This window comes from Anomaloglossus baeobatrachus, chromosome 7 (genome assembly GCF_048569485.1).
Source record: "Anomaloglossus baeobatrachus isolate aAnoBae1 chromosome 7, aAnoBae1.hap1, whole genome shotgun sequence".
Lineage (NCBI taxonomy): Eukaryota > Metazoa > Chordata > Amphibia > Anura > Aromobatidae > Anomaloglossus > Anomaloglossus baeobatrachus.
The window spans coordinates 60,845,733-60,862,825 of NC_134359.1; the positions used below are offsets into that span (position 1 = coordinate 60,845,733).

Consider the following 17,093-nt stretch of genomic DNA (forward strand, 5'->3'; position numbering starts at 1 on the left):
CCAACTAAAACCTCATATTTTTTTTTGTACAGGATACAGCCAGGCCCCTTTCTGTTAGGCCTTGCATATTAGAGTTTCTATCCCTGCATGATACACAGGTGGGGTACGGCTTGGCAGCCCGCCTGATCTAATAGTATGGGGGCTTGTGACTGTATATCTACATGTGTGAACAGCGCTCTGTGCAAGCCATCAGTGTGCAGTTTTATCATCCAGCAATCGCCCCCTCCATTTTTTGGAAGTGTGTGTGTGATTTGCTCCTCCTGCACCTGTGATGCCTCCACTTAGTGGGGTCTTAGCTGTATCCTGCTGGAGTACTAGTTTTTGGCCTGGGCGCTTTACAAATGCAGCCCTATCTTTGCTGTAAGTAGATATAAGCTATAAATTGCATATAAATTTGGGGGATTTTGCATTGTTGCCTACAAAATTAAAGCGAAGTCTTTGACAAACACAGCAATCTGACTTTTACTATAGTTTTCCTTTTTTATATGAGCCATAAGATTAATTTCACATCTTGAATAATATTACTATACATAGTGCCGTGTGCTATAAGGACAATGTGAGGATAATGTATCAATACTGACATTTGTAGGCAGAGGTTTGTTTTGTACATTTGCTAAATGTCTCATTTAATAAATGTCTTGCAAATAAAACTCAGAGGGAAGTCAGCAAGACATGACTTGGCTGTCAGATGTGATTATCAGTGTTTGGTAGGAAGAACAAAAGTGATGAATTAGTGAGTTATTTTCTCTACCACAGCAGCAGATATATATATATATATATATATATATATATATATATATATATATATATACATATATATATGTATATATATATATATATATATATATATATATATATATATATATATATATATAAATTTTTTTATTTTTTTATTTTTTTTTAAATAAAAACTGCCAACTCAGAAAATAGGCATAAAATCAGCACAAAAATGTTCTGTTCATGCTTTGTTTCTGTAAAGCCTTTGCATAAATCTTACTCAATCTCAGGCTGATTATCTTATTTATACAGGCACTTGCTGACTTATCCCTCAGTAGAAAATATTAAGGGAATGATAAATTGGGAATATTGGAATTCAACATGTCCAAGCATTTGTTTGTTCAGGAGAAGACATACTACCGGTATCAGAAATGTCTGTCCGTTGTTTACTGTCATTTCCCTTACAGAATTCATGGTGCTATATAAATGAATAAATATTATTATTATTATTATGTGTACAGTGCATCATGATATTTATGGTGAAGGCAAGTGAAATAGCCGTGAGATGGACCAGTGCTCAGCCGGCAGTTATTTAAAAGGAATCTGTTGTGCCCCTTAAGCCCACCAATCCAGCAGCCCTGATACCTGTATGACCAAATTCTCTCCACAACCAGCCCTGTATAATGCTATTCATTAATATAAATGCTTTTAAAAAAAACCCAACTACTTATAAACCTTGCTGTTCCTATGCAAATTAAAGCCTTCACTAGTCGATGGTGAGTTGTTTCGCGGACTAGTTGGCCCTTTTTCCATGTTATCACGCCCATGTGGGTGTGCTAACATTATTTCTACGAGTCGGCGATGCCACCAAGTACTGGAAATCTTGCGCATGCTCGCGGCTCATTTTGGCTGCATCAGTGCGCCTCAGAAGCAGAGTTCCTGGCTTCCTTAGGCTCACTGCACATGACCAGAAGTTCAGAGGATGGCTCACATACATGTTATCTGAACTTCCGGTCATGCGCAGTGCACCTAATGAAGCGGGGAAGTGTACACCCTGCTTTTGAGGCTCATTGACATGGCCGAAATGAACCGTGTGTATGCGCGAGATTTCCTGGAGCTGTGGCACCAGCTCGCACAAATCATGATATCACGCCCACAGGAGCGTGATAACATGGAAAGAGGGCCGACTAGTCTGGGGAACTAATGCCCCTTTGACTAGTTACAGGCCTAATTAGCATAAGGACAGCGAAATTTATATGTTTATTTTTTAAACATTCATATTAGTGAATAGTGTTATACAGGGCTGGTTATGGAGGGAATTAGGGCATACAGGTATCAATGCTGCTTGGTTGGAGGGCATGGGGGACCTGAGAGGTTCCCTTTTATGTGTTTGGCTAGCTTTAGAGTTTCATATTACTACACCATAGCTGCCAAGAATCCCAAATTTGACAGGACTTTCATGATGTATTAGACAAAATCTTAGCAAATTTAGGGCTGAATGATGGCAGGGTATATGTAATCCTTATCTCTTCCGCTTCCGCCTAGGTTGGAACTTAAAGAGGACCACCACCTGGATTTTCCTCTATAAGCTAAAGCCAGTACTATACTGGTGCTATCATGCTGATTCTATACATACCTTTAGTTGTGAGATCGGATGTATACTTTCTGAAATACAGACAAGTAAAGTTTGTGAAATGCGCTGTTATTAGATAATAGGTGCTGCAGAATATGTAATAGGTGGGTTGGGTTTTGTTAGTTATTCACGCCTGTTTGCCTGCCTGTCCTTCCTCCCCCTGTCTCTGTTATTACAGGAGGAAGAAGGAGGGAGAAATGACAGGGGGAGGAAGGACAGGCAGGTAGACAGGGGTGAATAACTAGCAAAACCCAACCCACCTATTAGATATTCTGCAGCACCTAACAATCAAATAACAGTGCATTTCACATACTTTACTTGCCTGTATTTCAGAAACTATACATCCGATCTCACAACTAAAGGTATGTATAGAATCAGCATGATAGCGCCAGTATAGCACTGGCTTTAGATTATATAGGACAATCCTGGTGGTTGGTCCTCTTTAAACCTTTCAATGCAAACTACGCTAATCTTGGAGAGTCTAGTATTCAAGCTGCAAATAAAAAGATAGTTCTGTGCAGCTCCCTTTCGTTGTCTCTAGGAGATGGTAACTTTTGCTAGCAATGTAATGTCATACCTTACCTCATGAAATTTAATGATGTTAATAACCCAGGCACATAGACCCGCAGCGGCTGAGGACTTTGTGCGCACAAATTCAGGGTTAAACTCAGGATCTCTTAAATAGTCATCTTTTATAGCTTTCACCACCGCATCTGGAATATGCTCTTTGTCGAAATTAATCAGGTTCTGTAAAAATTCATCTACCTGTAAGGAAATGAAATGTTGGAGGTAACACTCATGTAACTGGGAAAGCAAAGTGTCTTTACTTTTAATGGAAAGTGGTCATGAAAAAATAACAATAACAATATAAAGTGTTCTGGGAGACAAACGTGTCCATGAATTATACAGACATCACTCTGTTTTTTCCTGCAGATAATGGAAACCTGCAAATTCTATACAATAAGAGCAAAAATCACAACATAAATTATAAAAATAATTTACTTTATTCATATACAAATACTATACAAACAATAAAAATATACAGAGATAAAAATCGAATGTGCACACCCCGATATGGGCAACGTCATCACCATGTATGATGTGAGAGTAAGGCTATGTTCGCACGTTGCGTTTTTTCCCGCGTTTCTGCAGCGTTTTTAGCAGCAGCGTTTTTGCGCTAAAACGCATGCGTTTTTGTTTTCCAGCAAAGTCTATGGGAAAAGCAGAAATCCTGTCTGCACTTTGCTTTTTTTTCTGCTGCGTTTAATTTGCATATTTTGGGTCAAAAACCCTGCTGAAAAAGAAGCAGCATGTCAGTTGTTTTTGCCATTTCTGCAGCGTTTCCTTAACATTGGAGTCAATGAGAAATGGCAAAATGCATCCCAAAGCACAATTCCTGCGTTTTTCATGCTTTTTACCTGCTTTTCCACTGCGTTTTTGGCTCCAAAAACGCATGCTTTTCTGGCCAAAAATTAATGGGTTGTAATGTTCCTTTACACACACACAATAACCGAAAATTTAAATGTTAAAAAATAATAAACTTTACCTATTTTTCTGTTATAATGTGCATAACTATTTTTTCATTAAAATTGATAATTTTCCATATAGTTTTATTAAAAGTTAATTTTATACTTTTTTTCTCTTTTTTTCATTCTTTTGACTATTTCAACTTTATTTCTCAGTGTCTTGATCTACAAAACGCATCTGCAGAAACGCAGGTGAAAACGCAGGTAAAAAGCGCTGAAAACGCACTAAAAACGCGGTAAATACGCATGCGTTTTTAGCGCTAAAAAATGGTCAAAAGCCATTTGGTCAAAAACCAAGGGAAGGAAAACGTGCAGAATAAACTGCAGGTACTCCGACGCAACGTGCGCACATAGCCTTAAAGGGGTTGTCTTATACTTGGACATCTTGGAACCTTTGTAAATGCCAAGTCCATTGAGTAAAATAATAAAAGCTTTCACTGATCTCCCGCTGGCACTCTTGGTACTGGCATGGCATTGTTACGTTGCCGGAGCTTTGCAGCCAATCAGTGATTCCTTATTGCCTGCGGTTCACCAACAATAATGGCTGCAGTCGGTCAGGAGGTACTGATTGTAACAGCTCCTTTGTGGGAGATGTGTATAAGCTTTTCTTATTTTACTCGGAAGGCTCCGGCAGTTAAGAAGGGGTTGTCAACTTGTCAAAGTAGTGGACAACCCCTTTAAAGGGAATCTATCACCAGGTGTTTGCTACCCCATCTGAGAGCAGCATGTAGAGACAGAGACCCTGATTCCAGCGATGTGTCACTTACTGGGCTGCTTAGTGTAGTTTTGATAAAATCACTGTTTGATTATCAGTAGATTATCATTACAGGACTACTTTGCGTGCTGCATGTGTGTCGCCCTGGGCAAGCCAGGGGTCACAGGTCACAACACCACCACACCCCACACCCCAGGTAGGCACACCTAAGCTGAACCACAAATCCTTGCTGCCTTCCTCCAGTAGTCTGATGATGCACACCAGGGGGTGGGCCAGGCGGTTGGCTCCGCCCACCAAGGAGCTCACAACTCTGGAGGCAGGAAGTGTCAGGCAGAGTAGCCCAGGCAGGGCTTGAGTAAACATCGAGATTAGCTCAGGGGGAGCTTGAGTGAGGAGCTAAGTAAACAGCGAAGTGGAAGTAAAGAAAGAGAAGTGGTAAAGGAGGAAAGCAAGTGAGGTGACAAGAAGAAAGGAAAGCCTGAGAGCCCAGCTTTGTGTAGGGCCAGAACAGCAAGGTCAGCAACGGCGGTGACTGTCCGGAGGGGGACCGTTTGGAAGTTCCTGGAAGGACCCCGTTGGCTGTGTGCCCGGTGGTCTGGAGCAGTGTTCCGAAAGACAGTCAGCACCAGGGCAGGGGCCTCTCGGACCCCGGCAAGGCTAGGAGTCGCCAAATTTGCCAAATCCGTCAGTGAAGGGGACGTAGATCCCCCAGCAACCAAGTCCCGATTGAAGGCAACAGCTCAACCAGTACAGGGGAGACACCGCCACCGCCAGGGCACCAGTTTCCCCAGGGCCAGCGCCTGCGGGCAAAGTGTAGTGCTCCTCCGGCCCAGCTTGAAGCCGGGGAGCGGGTTACCGGTGGGGACCCATCGCAACCATCCGTACATACAGGTGCAAGGAAGAGGGACATCACCGTCACCTACCGGGGAAGCAAAGCAGCCGTCTGTGGGACCGTCCTACCAGCCGTTTGGTTTACCGTACAAACTGTGTCCAAGTCTCAGGCTGAGTGAGTACCATAGTGCCGCAAGGCACAGCGCTGCCCCCGCGTCCCTGCGCCCACCAGGCCCTGCACCTCACAAGCCATCACCGGGCCCCGGGATCACCAACCCCTACCCACGGAGGGGCAACACAACACCTGGCTGCTCCCCATCACCATCCCCGGGATCCCCGCATTGAGCAGCGGTGGTGCTACACATCACCACAACCGTGGGTGGCGTCACGGACATTATCCCAACACCCCAAACAACCCCCCTTTCACTCACGGGCGAGGAGTGCCGCTCGAGGAAACCCCCGGGATCCGGCCTACGGCTCGAGCCACCACTGAGCTGCCGGACCCGAGCAGAAGGGGTGAGCGCGGTGTGCTGACACCCTCCTCCCCGCCCGCGACACATGTAGTCCAGCATATTTATGAGCTCTGTATAACTGCTAGAAAACATTGATTTTATCAAAATGGCAGCAAACAGCTCAGTAAGTGACACATGGCTGGAAGCAGGGTCTCTGTCTCTATATTATGTTGCTCTCAGATGAGTTGGCAAAAACCTGGTGACAGAGTCCCTTTAATGTGGCCTAGATATAATATGCATAATAAGTCAGACTACACATTACAATGTACAGCATGTCTTGAGGTCTTAAGGAATAAGGACCTATCATGTAGGCAACACAGACTTGTAATAACTCCAGACATATGAAAAATATATTAGTACCGTAGTAGTACAAAAATACAAGACCTCACAAGATGAGTAAAAAAGTAGTTGAACAAGCCTAAAAGTAACCCCACTGGAGAGGAAGCAGGAGAAGACATACCTAACCACCGAATACTCAGGCCACCTTGTGTTTTGTGAATCCTTCTTTTTGGGGTTTTGTTGATCTATTCCTATCTATTTCCTTCGGCGATAACAGCTAATTATTGGGGCCCAGTAGGACCCTTCATAATCAGCTTGTACACAATGGCCTCCTTCTACACATTAGGCAATGTCTAAACCAGATAACCATTTGTCATAAGGCTTTTTATCTTTTTAAAGGGAACCTGTCAGGCGACCCATGCTGCCAAAACCGCAGGCAGGATAGATCGGAACCTGGCTGCACATATGTTATATATGGACAGCCATATATATTAATATCTGAAACGCTCAGGTGCTTCAGAGAACATATACTTTGAAGATCTGGCTGGGGAAGATAGGAAGAAAGGAGATTAGTCCAGCACCACCATAGGCCAGCTCCACAAAGCGCTTCTAGAGGTCAGTAACGGGTACCTCCCTATGTTCACACGTGGAAGAGACCTGTCAATCACCGGCAATGGCGCTGGGAAGAGCCGGCCTAGGGCAGTGGTGGACTAGTCTCATCTCTGGCTATGGTCCCTGGCTGGATGTTCAAAACATATTTCCTCTAAAATGCCTGAGGGTGGGGGACTGATAGGACTAATGGTGGGGAGTATGTTTTTTTTACTTTAGCAGTGGGGGGCAGTATAACTTCTTCTCTAGGTATAGTGTAAATTCTCCAACAGACCATAGATTTTCTATCCTATAGATTTTCCATTCCATTATATCCTATGTGTACTAGACTTTTTCTTTTAAAGGGAATCTGTCACCAGGTTTTTGCTCCCCCATCCAAGAGCAGCATAATATACAGACAGAGACCCCAATTCCAATGATGTGTCACTTACTGAGCTGTTTGCTGTCATTTTAATAAAATCATTGTTTCCAATGCTGCAGATCTAGCAGTTTTTTGAATGGGAAGCTCTATAACCCCGCCCACAGAAATGATTGGCAGGTTTTGCCCATATACACTGTACACAGAAAGTTGCTAATCAGTGGTGCGGGTGGAGTTATACTCAGCTCATGAATATGCTGGACTACCTGGAAGCATGCCAAGTAATCCTCTAATGATAATCTCCTGCTGATTAAACAGTGATTTTATCAAAACTGCACTGAGCAGCCCAGTAAATGACATATTACTGGAATCAGGATCGATGTCTGACAAGAAATAGCACAATACATGCGGCACCACCCGGCTGCTGTGGGTTTCACTCACTGCGATCCTGACTGTTCTGCAGGACTTGCTCAATGAGACTGGAGGAGCACTACTTGTCAAAATCCAGTGATAGGTGAAACGGTAATCCAAGAATAGAAAAGAATAGAGGCACACTTCAATCGTGAAAGTTTTCTTCTTTTAATAATCCAGGTATGTGAAAACAACAACCATGATAATCGTGGAACCAGGGGGAAAGGGTACAAATAGGAGCACTGAGCCGGACGATGGCCGTTTCATGCCGATCGGTGCTTCTACGAATCCACAGTTTCACATACCTGGATTATTAAAAGAAGAAAACTTTCACAATTGAAGTGTGCCGATGTTCTATTGTATTCCTGGAATCAGGATCTCTGTCTCTACATTATGCTGCTTTCAGATTTAGTTGGCAAAAACCTACTGACAGATTCCCTTTAAGAAGCTTTTTTTTTTTTACTATATGGACATGATTTACACCTTTTGGCCAGTTAGGGGTGCTTTACATGCTGCGACATCGCTAGCTTTTGCTGGCGATGTCAAGCGCGATAGTACCCGCCCCCATCGTACGGCCGATATGTGGTGATCGCTGCCGTAGCAAACATTATCGCTACGTCAGCGTCACATGCACATACCTGCTCTGCGACGTCGCTGTGACCGGCGAACCGCCTCCTTTGTAAGGGGGCGGTTCGTTCAGCATCATAGCGACGTCACAGCAGCGTCACTTAACCGCCGCCCAATATAAAAGGAGGGGAGGAGATGAGCGGCCGGAACATCCCGGCCACCTCCTTCCTTCGTCATTCCTGCGGTGTCACACATAGCGATGTGTGCTGCCGCAGGAACGACAATCAACATTGTACCTGCAGCAGCACCGATATTATGGAAATGAACGACGTGTCAACGAGCAACGATTTTGCACATTTTTGTGCTCGTTGATCGTCGCTCATTTGTGTTACACGCTGCGATGTCGCTACCGGCGCCGGATGTGCGTCACTTACGACGTGACCCCGACGATATATCGGCAGCGATTTCTCAGCGTGTAAAGCACCCCTTAGGGGTACTTTGCACACTATGACAACGCAAGCCGATGCTTGCGATGCCGAGTGCGATAGCACCCGCCCCATCGCAGCAGCGATATCGTGTCATTGCTACCGTAGCGAACATTATCGCTACGGCAGCTTCACATGCACTTACCTGCCCTGCGACGTCGCTCTGGCCGGCGACCCGCCTCCTTCCTAAGGGGGCTGGTCGTGCGGCGTCACAGCGACGTCACACGGCAAGCGGCCAATAGGAGCGGAGCGGCGGAGATGAGCGGGACGTAAACATCCCGCCCACCTCCTTCCTTCCGCATAGCAGTCGGGACGCAGGTAGGAGATGTTCCTCACTCCTGCGGCTTCATACACAGCGATGTGTGCTGCTGCAGGAACGAGGAACAACATCGTACCATTGCTGCTGCTAAATTATGGAAATGTCAGACCCTACACCGATCATACGATAACGACGCTTTTGCGCTCGTTATTCGTATGTAAAAGGATTTACACACTACGGCATCGACTGCGACGCCGGATGTGCGTCACTTTCGATTTGACCCCACCGACATCGCAGCTGCGATGTCGTAGTGTGCAAAGTACCCCTTAGTCTTATTAAGGCCAAGAAAGTCCATCTGATAGGATTCATTACTTTCAAATGAACACTCATCTATAAAAGTATTATGCGAATATTAATACATCCCATAACAAATCTACCAGTTATCAATGTCAAGCACTTTCAATTTATTTTGGGGTGTGCCACGGATTGTGATATGGTCTACGACTGAGGTCATGGGGATTATTACGACTCGCTCCGGAAGGTGGGGTGGGCAATTTTATTATTTGATTGCTATGGTTTTCACTCTCAAAAAGTGTCATCTTAATATGTGTATGTGGGTTTATAAATAACTCCTCTGGGCTGATTTTTACCTTTCTTGGCTCATTTCTCATTTACATGCTTTAGTAAATCTGACCCTTAATGACATGCAGCATAACATGTAGACCAAGCGGGAAAACTGTCAAGAACAGTTTTAGTAAATTGGCCTTAAAAATGATAGATAAATAACAACTGAAATGACCTGACCTTTACTGCAGGTGCACTCATCACCTAATACACTGCACATCTCATGGATGGAGATAATTGTGCCATTAGATGAGGGTTGAAGAAGCATTTCTATCTTATGTACTTTCGCCATTATGGCTTCAGGGAACACTGTGCTGATTATCTGCTGCTTATCCACTCGCAATGTGATGAATGTCAGCACCGGAGCCTAAGAAAGGCTAAAGTAATGTACAGGATAATGGTCTACTGTACCACTGGTCTCTCTCCAAAGTGGCAAACAGCTCTCCCGCTCCGAGAAGAGTGTTCTGCTCTGATTTATTTTTTTTCTTTGCCACTTATTAATGTAGTTAACCCAAAATTGAAATAATTTATGACACTCGCAAAATGGGCTTTTTGTCAAACAAGTTAGTAAATGCCTACACTATAATTCCCAGTTGGTATTGTAGCCATATATTCTGGTCAGTGGGCATGTGTAACGCTTGTCACTACTTTACGGGATCGCACGAACAGAAGGGTAGTCTAGTAACAAGAGATCACGTATTATTATTATTATTATTATTTATTAGTATAGCGCCATTTATTCCATGGCATTATACAAGTGACAGAGGGTATACGCAGACTGGTATAGGAGGAGAGAAGACCCTGCCCGCGGGGGCTCACAGTCTACAGGGAATGGGTGATGGTACAATAGGTCAGGACAGAGCTGGTTGCGCAGTGGTGTACTGGACTGAGGGCTATTGTAGGTTGTAGGCTTGTTGGAAGAGGTGGGTCTTCAGGTTCCTCTTGAAGCTTTCCACGGTAGGGGAGAGTCTGATATGCTGAGGTAGAGCGTTCCAGATTTCGGGGGAGACATGGGAGAAATTTTGTACGCGATTGTGGGAAGAGGAGATAAGAGAGGAGTAGAGAAGGAGATCTTGTGAGGATCTGAGGTTGCATGCAGGTAGGTACCGGGAGACTAGGTCACAGATGTAAGGAGGAGACAGGTTGTGGATGGCTTTGTATGTCATGGTTAATGTTTTGAACTGTAGTCATTGGGCAATGGGAAGCCAGTGAAGGGATTGGCAGAATGGCGAGGCTGGGGAATAGCGGGGGGGAAAGGTGGATTAAGCGGGCTGCAGAGTTTAGGATAGATTGGATGGGTGCAAGAGTGTTGGAAGGGAGGCCAGAGAGCAGGAGGTTGCAGTTGTCAAGGCGGGAAATGATGAGGGCATGTACTAATATTTTTGCTGATTCTTGGTTAAGGAAAGCACGGATCCGGGAGATATTTTTGAGTTGTAGTCTGCATGAGGTGAAGAGGGGTTGGCTGTGTGGCTTGAAGGATAGAGCAAAGTCGAGGGTTACTCCAAGGCAACGAGCTTGTGAGACTGGGGAGAGTGAGCAGCCATCAAGTTTGATGGAAAGGCTTGTTGGAGGAGTTGAGTGAGGAGGCGGAAAGACAATGAATTCTGTTTTGTCCATGTTAAGCTTTAGGAATCACGCAGAGAAGAAGGATGAAATAGCAGACAAACATTGTGAAATTTTGGTTGTTAGAGAGGTAATGTCAGGTCCAGAGAGGTGATCTGTGTGTCATCTGCATAGAGATGATACTGAAAGACGTGGAACTCTATGAGCTATCCCAGGCCGAAGGTGTAGATGGAGAACAGCAGGGGTCCAAGAACTGAACCTTGGGGGACACCGACAGATAGGGGGCGAGATGAGGAAGTGATGTCAGAATGGGAGACGCTGAAAGTTTGGTCAGTTAGGTATGAGAAGATCCAAGATAGGGCCAAGTCTGTGATGCCCAGAGATGAGAGAATCTGTAGTAGGAGGGAGTGGTCTACTGTGTCGAAGGCAGAGGACAGGTCCAGGAGGAGGAGGACAGAGTAGTGTCGCTTGGCTTTGGAAGTTAGTAGGTCATTGGTGACTTTGGTTAGGGCAGTTTCACTAGAGTGATGCGGTCGGAAGCCAGATTGTAGCTGGTCAAAGAGGGAGCAGGAGGAGAGGTATGAGGATAATTCAAGATGGACATGCTGTTCCAGTAGTTTTGAGGCATAGGGGAGAAGGGATATGGGATGATAGTTTGACGCATAGGATGGCTCAAGGGAGGGCTTTTTGAGGATGGGTGTAATGGAGGCATTGTTTGGAGCATGAAGGGAATATACCACTTGTTAATGATAGGTTGAAGAGATGGGTTAGGGCTGGGATGAGGACTGCGGTGATGTTGGGGATGAGGTGCGACGGGAGCGGGTCAAGTGCACAGGTGGTTAGATGTGATCTTGAGAGTAGAGTGAAAAGATTGTCTTCTGTCATGGTGGAAAAGCTGGATTTGGAGGAAGAGGGCTGAGTAGCTATGATGAGGGGCTGTGGAGATCGTGGGCCAAAGCTTGCTCTGATGTTGTCAATCTTCTGCTTGAATAAAGAGGCAAAGTCTTCAGCTGAGATGAGAGGAGATGGAGGTGGTGCCGGGGGACAGAGGAGAGAATGGAAAGTGTTGAATAGTTTAGGGTTGTGAGAGAGGATATGAGGGATGAGAAGTAGGTTTGTTTTGCAGCAGTGAGTGTGGACTTGAAAGTAGTGAGGGACTCTCATGTATAACCATAAGTGGTAAACAGAGACGTAGTCAGGACACAATCCGAGGATCACAATACCAGAAGAGCACGTACTAGTAAAAAGGAGCAAGCAAAGGGGAGCAAGAAAAGACGTAGTCAGATAACGATACGGGGTCCAAGACAGGAATGCACAACAGGAATAGGGAGCGGGCAGAGGGACGTCCAATAACAGTCCGAGGTCAGAATACCGAGAAAAACAAACTGAGCTTTACTTACCCTCCAGCACTTTGTCTTAGCCACTGTCCTGGTCTTTGTTGTTTGGCTGCAGTGGTTTCATCACATCAACAACTCTACAGCCAATCGCTGGAGTCAGCCAGTATAGACTGCCACCCCCTGAGGAAGCTAATTTCCAGCGATACACATGGAGACATCTCTTCTGTGTCAGGGAATTGTTTAATTATACCCTGGCTTTGGTATTTACTTGATTGTTTTTGTTCCTTTTTGGCATCTCTTTCCATCTCATTTTGGCTTTTGATATGTAGATATGATGCTGTATTTTCTTTTATTATTCATGGTTTTCTAAGTACTATTGAGCAGGAGGTTATACAAGTCTACATACCTAGGTATTTTGGATTGTTATATACAATTATAAAATTGTCCTGTGAGTGGTTTCCATCCTCCACTTTTAAGTGCTGGGACATTTGTGCTTATTTTAATTGTTAATCAACTTCTTTGGTGTTATATATGTATTTCAATAAACATGTTAATTTTACATTTGCAATGCACTTTTTTGCACAGTTTGCTTTCTGTCTTAGTCATAGTCTGTATAGACTGCACAAACCGCTAAACTTCGTGATTGGCTGCAGTGCTTTTAATGTGATGCCACCACTGCAGCTAAGCAGAGACAAGTGCACCGGGAGAGACGCAGTACTGGACTTGGGGAAAGTAAGTAAAGCATAATTGTTTTGTTTTTTTTTACAAATAACTGAGCTAATGGGAAATGTCACGGCCGTCTCTCTGCTACTAGAGACTTGTGACAGGATCTAGGCCAGAGTCTCGAGACTCCTCACATTAAACATATTTCACTTTCCTTTGGTGCTGAAAGGTTTAATGTCACTTTAACTTTCCAGCAGTTTCTGACTCCTGGTCTCAGGTGCTTCCGGTTTGTGACCACTCCCCCTCTATATGGTCACATCTTCCAGCTATACCTCAAGGTGGAAGGAGCTGCTGGAGCCCTTGTTGTGTGAAGCTGCATAGGCTGTAGTCCTGATGTCTGACTGCAGCCTACACCGTTTTATCCTTTGTTGTTTCCCCTGTCTGTCGTTCCATCCCCTCTTGTATTAATACAGCGGTAAGACTAGCAATCCTCCCCTGCCAGCTCATTTGCCAAGGTCATTACAAGGTCTCTCATGGTTTCAGGTATCTTGGTCGGCAACAGGTGCGGGACCTGTATACAGACTGGCTAGGAGAGTAGGGTACAGCCACAGGTGAGTGCAGGAGGTGTCCTCTCATTCTCTTCCATAGCACCAGGGCCCACCATTATTAAAGTGTCCCTGGTGTAACCCTTATTTTTTATGGTGAAACCCCTGTTTGTTGTGTGTCTTGCCCCACGCTGGACATTCCCCAAGTTTGTGTGTGACAGGAAAAGGCTTCTTGAAATAGGAAAGTGTTATTAAATATTTCTTAACCGTCATGTGCCTATCAATATGCCCTTACTGAGACCAGGCTGGGCCTTTCAAAGGATTGCTGACATTTAATACTACACTTCTTCTGCAAATGAAATGACTTGCAATCCTGGAAAACAGCTCATTTACCAGAGGAAGTCTTGCCTGGCCAGACATTGCCAGGATCCGGATCCATAATGATCAACGGGACAGTGGTGGTATTTGGAGGGTGGTGAGACCACCACAAGTTACTAAAACCAGAAAAGTCTATAGACCTCCACTGCTATCAAGTGCTGTCAGAGAGGTAAAGTACAAACTTCTCCGTAGTGGACATCTGGTAAAGAAGTGTAGGAGTATGCCAAACAAAAGACAAGGGCTAATTCTTACCTTGCTCATCAACACTTTTGCAGCTTTCCAGCTTCGGTCTCTAGGTATTTTGCCATTCGTTGATAAGAGTACAAGCACGGCAGCCGCCACATTGGTCACAGGTGCTGTCGGATTAGGAAATGTTCGGAGTTCTGTGAGATTTAACTGTTGAAATAATGAGTTTAATTTGTTTTGTTGGAAAGAAAACAAAGATCTGAGAAACAAGAGATCTGGGGCTGAGTTATTACCCTGTTCAGTGTATTTAGAGCCGCATTCGCTGCTTGGAGAGCTGGTTCTGCCTTAGCCAAGTCATCTGCTGACTCTTGTTGCTGCTTTGTTATCTCTGCCTGGAGAGCAGCCACCTATTTAGACATAAACCCCATAAATACCAAAACAAAATCACACTCACAAATTGCTCACAAAAATCAACAAGGAGTGTAAAATCTAAAAGTGTACAAATGTGAAATACTTGTACATGTAGAGACTGCGTTTATATGATGGATTCTGATCAATGGTGTACCGGTATTCCCTGGGTCCACGGGTGGAAAATATCTCTGAGAGCCCATTATTAGGGATGATCGAATACCTCAAATATTCGGCAATGCCCATATTCGCCGAATAGGTCGCCGCTATTCGACTATTTGCAAATATTCGATGCGCAATGTAAGTCTATGGGAAACCCGAATAGTTAACGAACAGCAACTATTCGGGCTTCCCATAGACTTACATTGCGCATCGAATATTCGCATAGCGGCAACCTATTCGTTGGATATTCGCGAAGACGAATATTGCCGAATATTTGTGATATTCGATCATCCTTACTCATTAGCCATATGCAGATCCATTTAGCTGGCATCATTGTTGTTTCCAGAAGATATCGTCACTAAAGTCTAATTCGTCATCATTAAAGAGGTGGTTTACTCTGCAGTAGTGACCATATCGCTGTAAAACTGATAGGGAAGGCTTTTTCTAAATACCTTGTGTTGCCAATTCAGCCTCTGAGCGGTGCTATTGCGGTCCGCTCTTCCCCATCGTGTGACCCCCTGGCCCTGTTACCTCTGGGATCCGGAGATGTCACGTCAACTTCCAGTTGACCTGACATCACGGCGGCCGGCCCCAGTCTTCCTGAGTGACTGGGCTTTGGGCGGCGTTTCACCATTAGTCACAGCCCAGCATCACAGCCCAGCATCGCAGCCCAGCAACTCTCCTGCTTGTGGTACTCTGCAGTGAAGAAGAGAGCAAGAGATATGTTGGGCTGTGATGAACAGTGAAACACCATCCACAGCACAGTTACTCAGGAAGACTGGGGCCGGCCGCGGCAATGTCAGGTCAACTGGAAGTTGACCTGACATCACTGGATCCCAGAGGTCACAGAGCCTGGGGAAGTAACGTCATGGGGATGAACGGACCGTGATAGTGCCGCTCAGAGGCAGAATTGGCTGATCAAGGTATTTAGAAAAAGCTTTCCCTATCAGTTTTACAGAGATGTGGTCACGACTGCAGAGCAGTGAACCACCCCTTTAAGGTCCTGAATTCATCCATGAAAAGGTTTTTAAGTTTCTATACACATTAAAAGAATATCAAAATTAACAATAGATTTTAACGGCACAGTTTACCCATATGGCTAAAGTATATATGCGAGTGCCATGACTCTTCCCGGATGGTAGAAGTCAGGAAAAAAAAGCATCAGACATGTTGAATTACAACATGTCCGATCCTTTATTTACATGGAAAATTAGCCAAAAGATTGGTTCCAAAATTTGCTTCAATTAATTAATTAGTTTTGGTTTACCTTTTGGCGCTTGTTGTATTAGGACCCAGTCAATTTATGTGTCTGAATGTAAGTCCAGGGTTAGGTTAAAACCTTTGGCAAGACAAGTCCTGGGAAAGAATATTTCACTAATAGTACACGCTGCGACATCGCTAATGCGGAGTCGTTGGGGTCACGGAATTTGTGACGCACATCCGGCCGTATTAGCGATGTTGCTGCGTGTGACACCGATGAGCGATTTTGCATCGTTGCAAAATCGCTCATCGGTGACATGGGGGTCCATTCTCGATTATCGTTACTGCAGCAGTAACGATGTAGTTCGTCGCTCCTGCGGCAGCATACATCGCTATGTGTGACGCCGCAGGAACGAGGAACCTCTCCTTACCTGCCTCCCGGCCGCTATGAGGAACGAAGGAGGAGGGCGGGATGTTCCGGCCACTCATCTCCGCCCCTCCGCTTCTATTGGGCGGCCGCTCAGTGATGTCGCTGTGACGCCGCACGGACCGCCCCCTTAGAAAGGAGGCGGTTCGCCGGTCACAGCGACGTCGCCGGGCAGGTAAGTATGTGTGACGGGTCTGCGCGATGTTGTGCGGCACGGGCAGCGATTTGTCCGTGTCGCACAACAGATGGGGGCGGGTACCCACGCTAGCGATATCGGTACAGATATCGCAGCGTGTAAAGTAGCCTTAATTGCTAAGACTTACTACCATGAGTTATTGATTCTCTGGTGACTTCCTGATGTCTACATTGTGCCCCACATATTTGTGTTTCAAGTTATTATTATTATTATTATTAATTATAATAGTGCCATTTATTCCATGGCACTTTACAAGTGAAAAGGGTATACGTAAAAACTAGTACAACAATCATTAACAGAACAAAACAGACTGGTATAGGGGGGGATAGGACCCTGCCCGCGAGGGCTCTCAGTCTACAGAGGATAGGTGAGGATACAGTAGGTGAGGACAGAGCTGGTTGCACAGTCCTGTACTGGACTGAGGGTTATTGTAGGCTGTAGGCTTGTCGGAAGAGGTGGGTCTTCAGATTCCTCTTGAAGCTTTCCATGGTAGGAGTCTGAT

General features: G+C 45.0%; 1 protein-coding gene across 1 annotated transcript in view; it reads right to left on the reverse strand.

Moving 5' to 3' along the window:
• LOC142245878 (dynein axonemal heavy chain 11-like) overlaps window positions 1–17,093 on the reverse strand; it is a 519,159-nt gene that overhangs the window by 230,062 nt on the left and 272,004 nt on the right. Inside the window, exons 47-49 of the mRNA XM_075318873.1 lie at window positions 14,492–14,605; window positions 14,265–14,408; window positions 2,933–3,115 (exon numbers count right to left, since the gene is read on the reverse strand). Of these exons, the coding sequence (XP_075174988.1) occupies window positions 2,933–3,115; window positions 14,265–14,408; window positions 14,492–14,605 (441 nt within the window). The remainder of the gene's footprint in view (window positions 1–2,932; window positions 3,116–14,264; window positions 14,409–14,491; window positions 14,606–17,093) is intronic.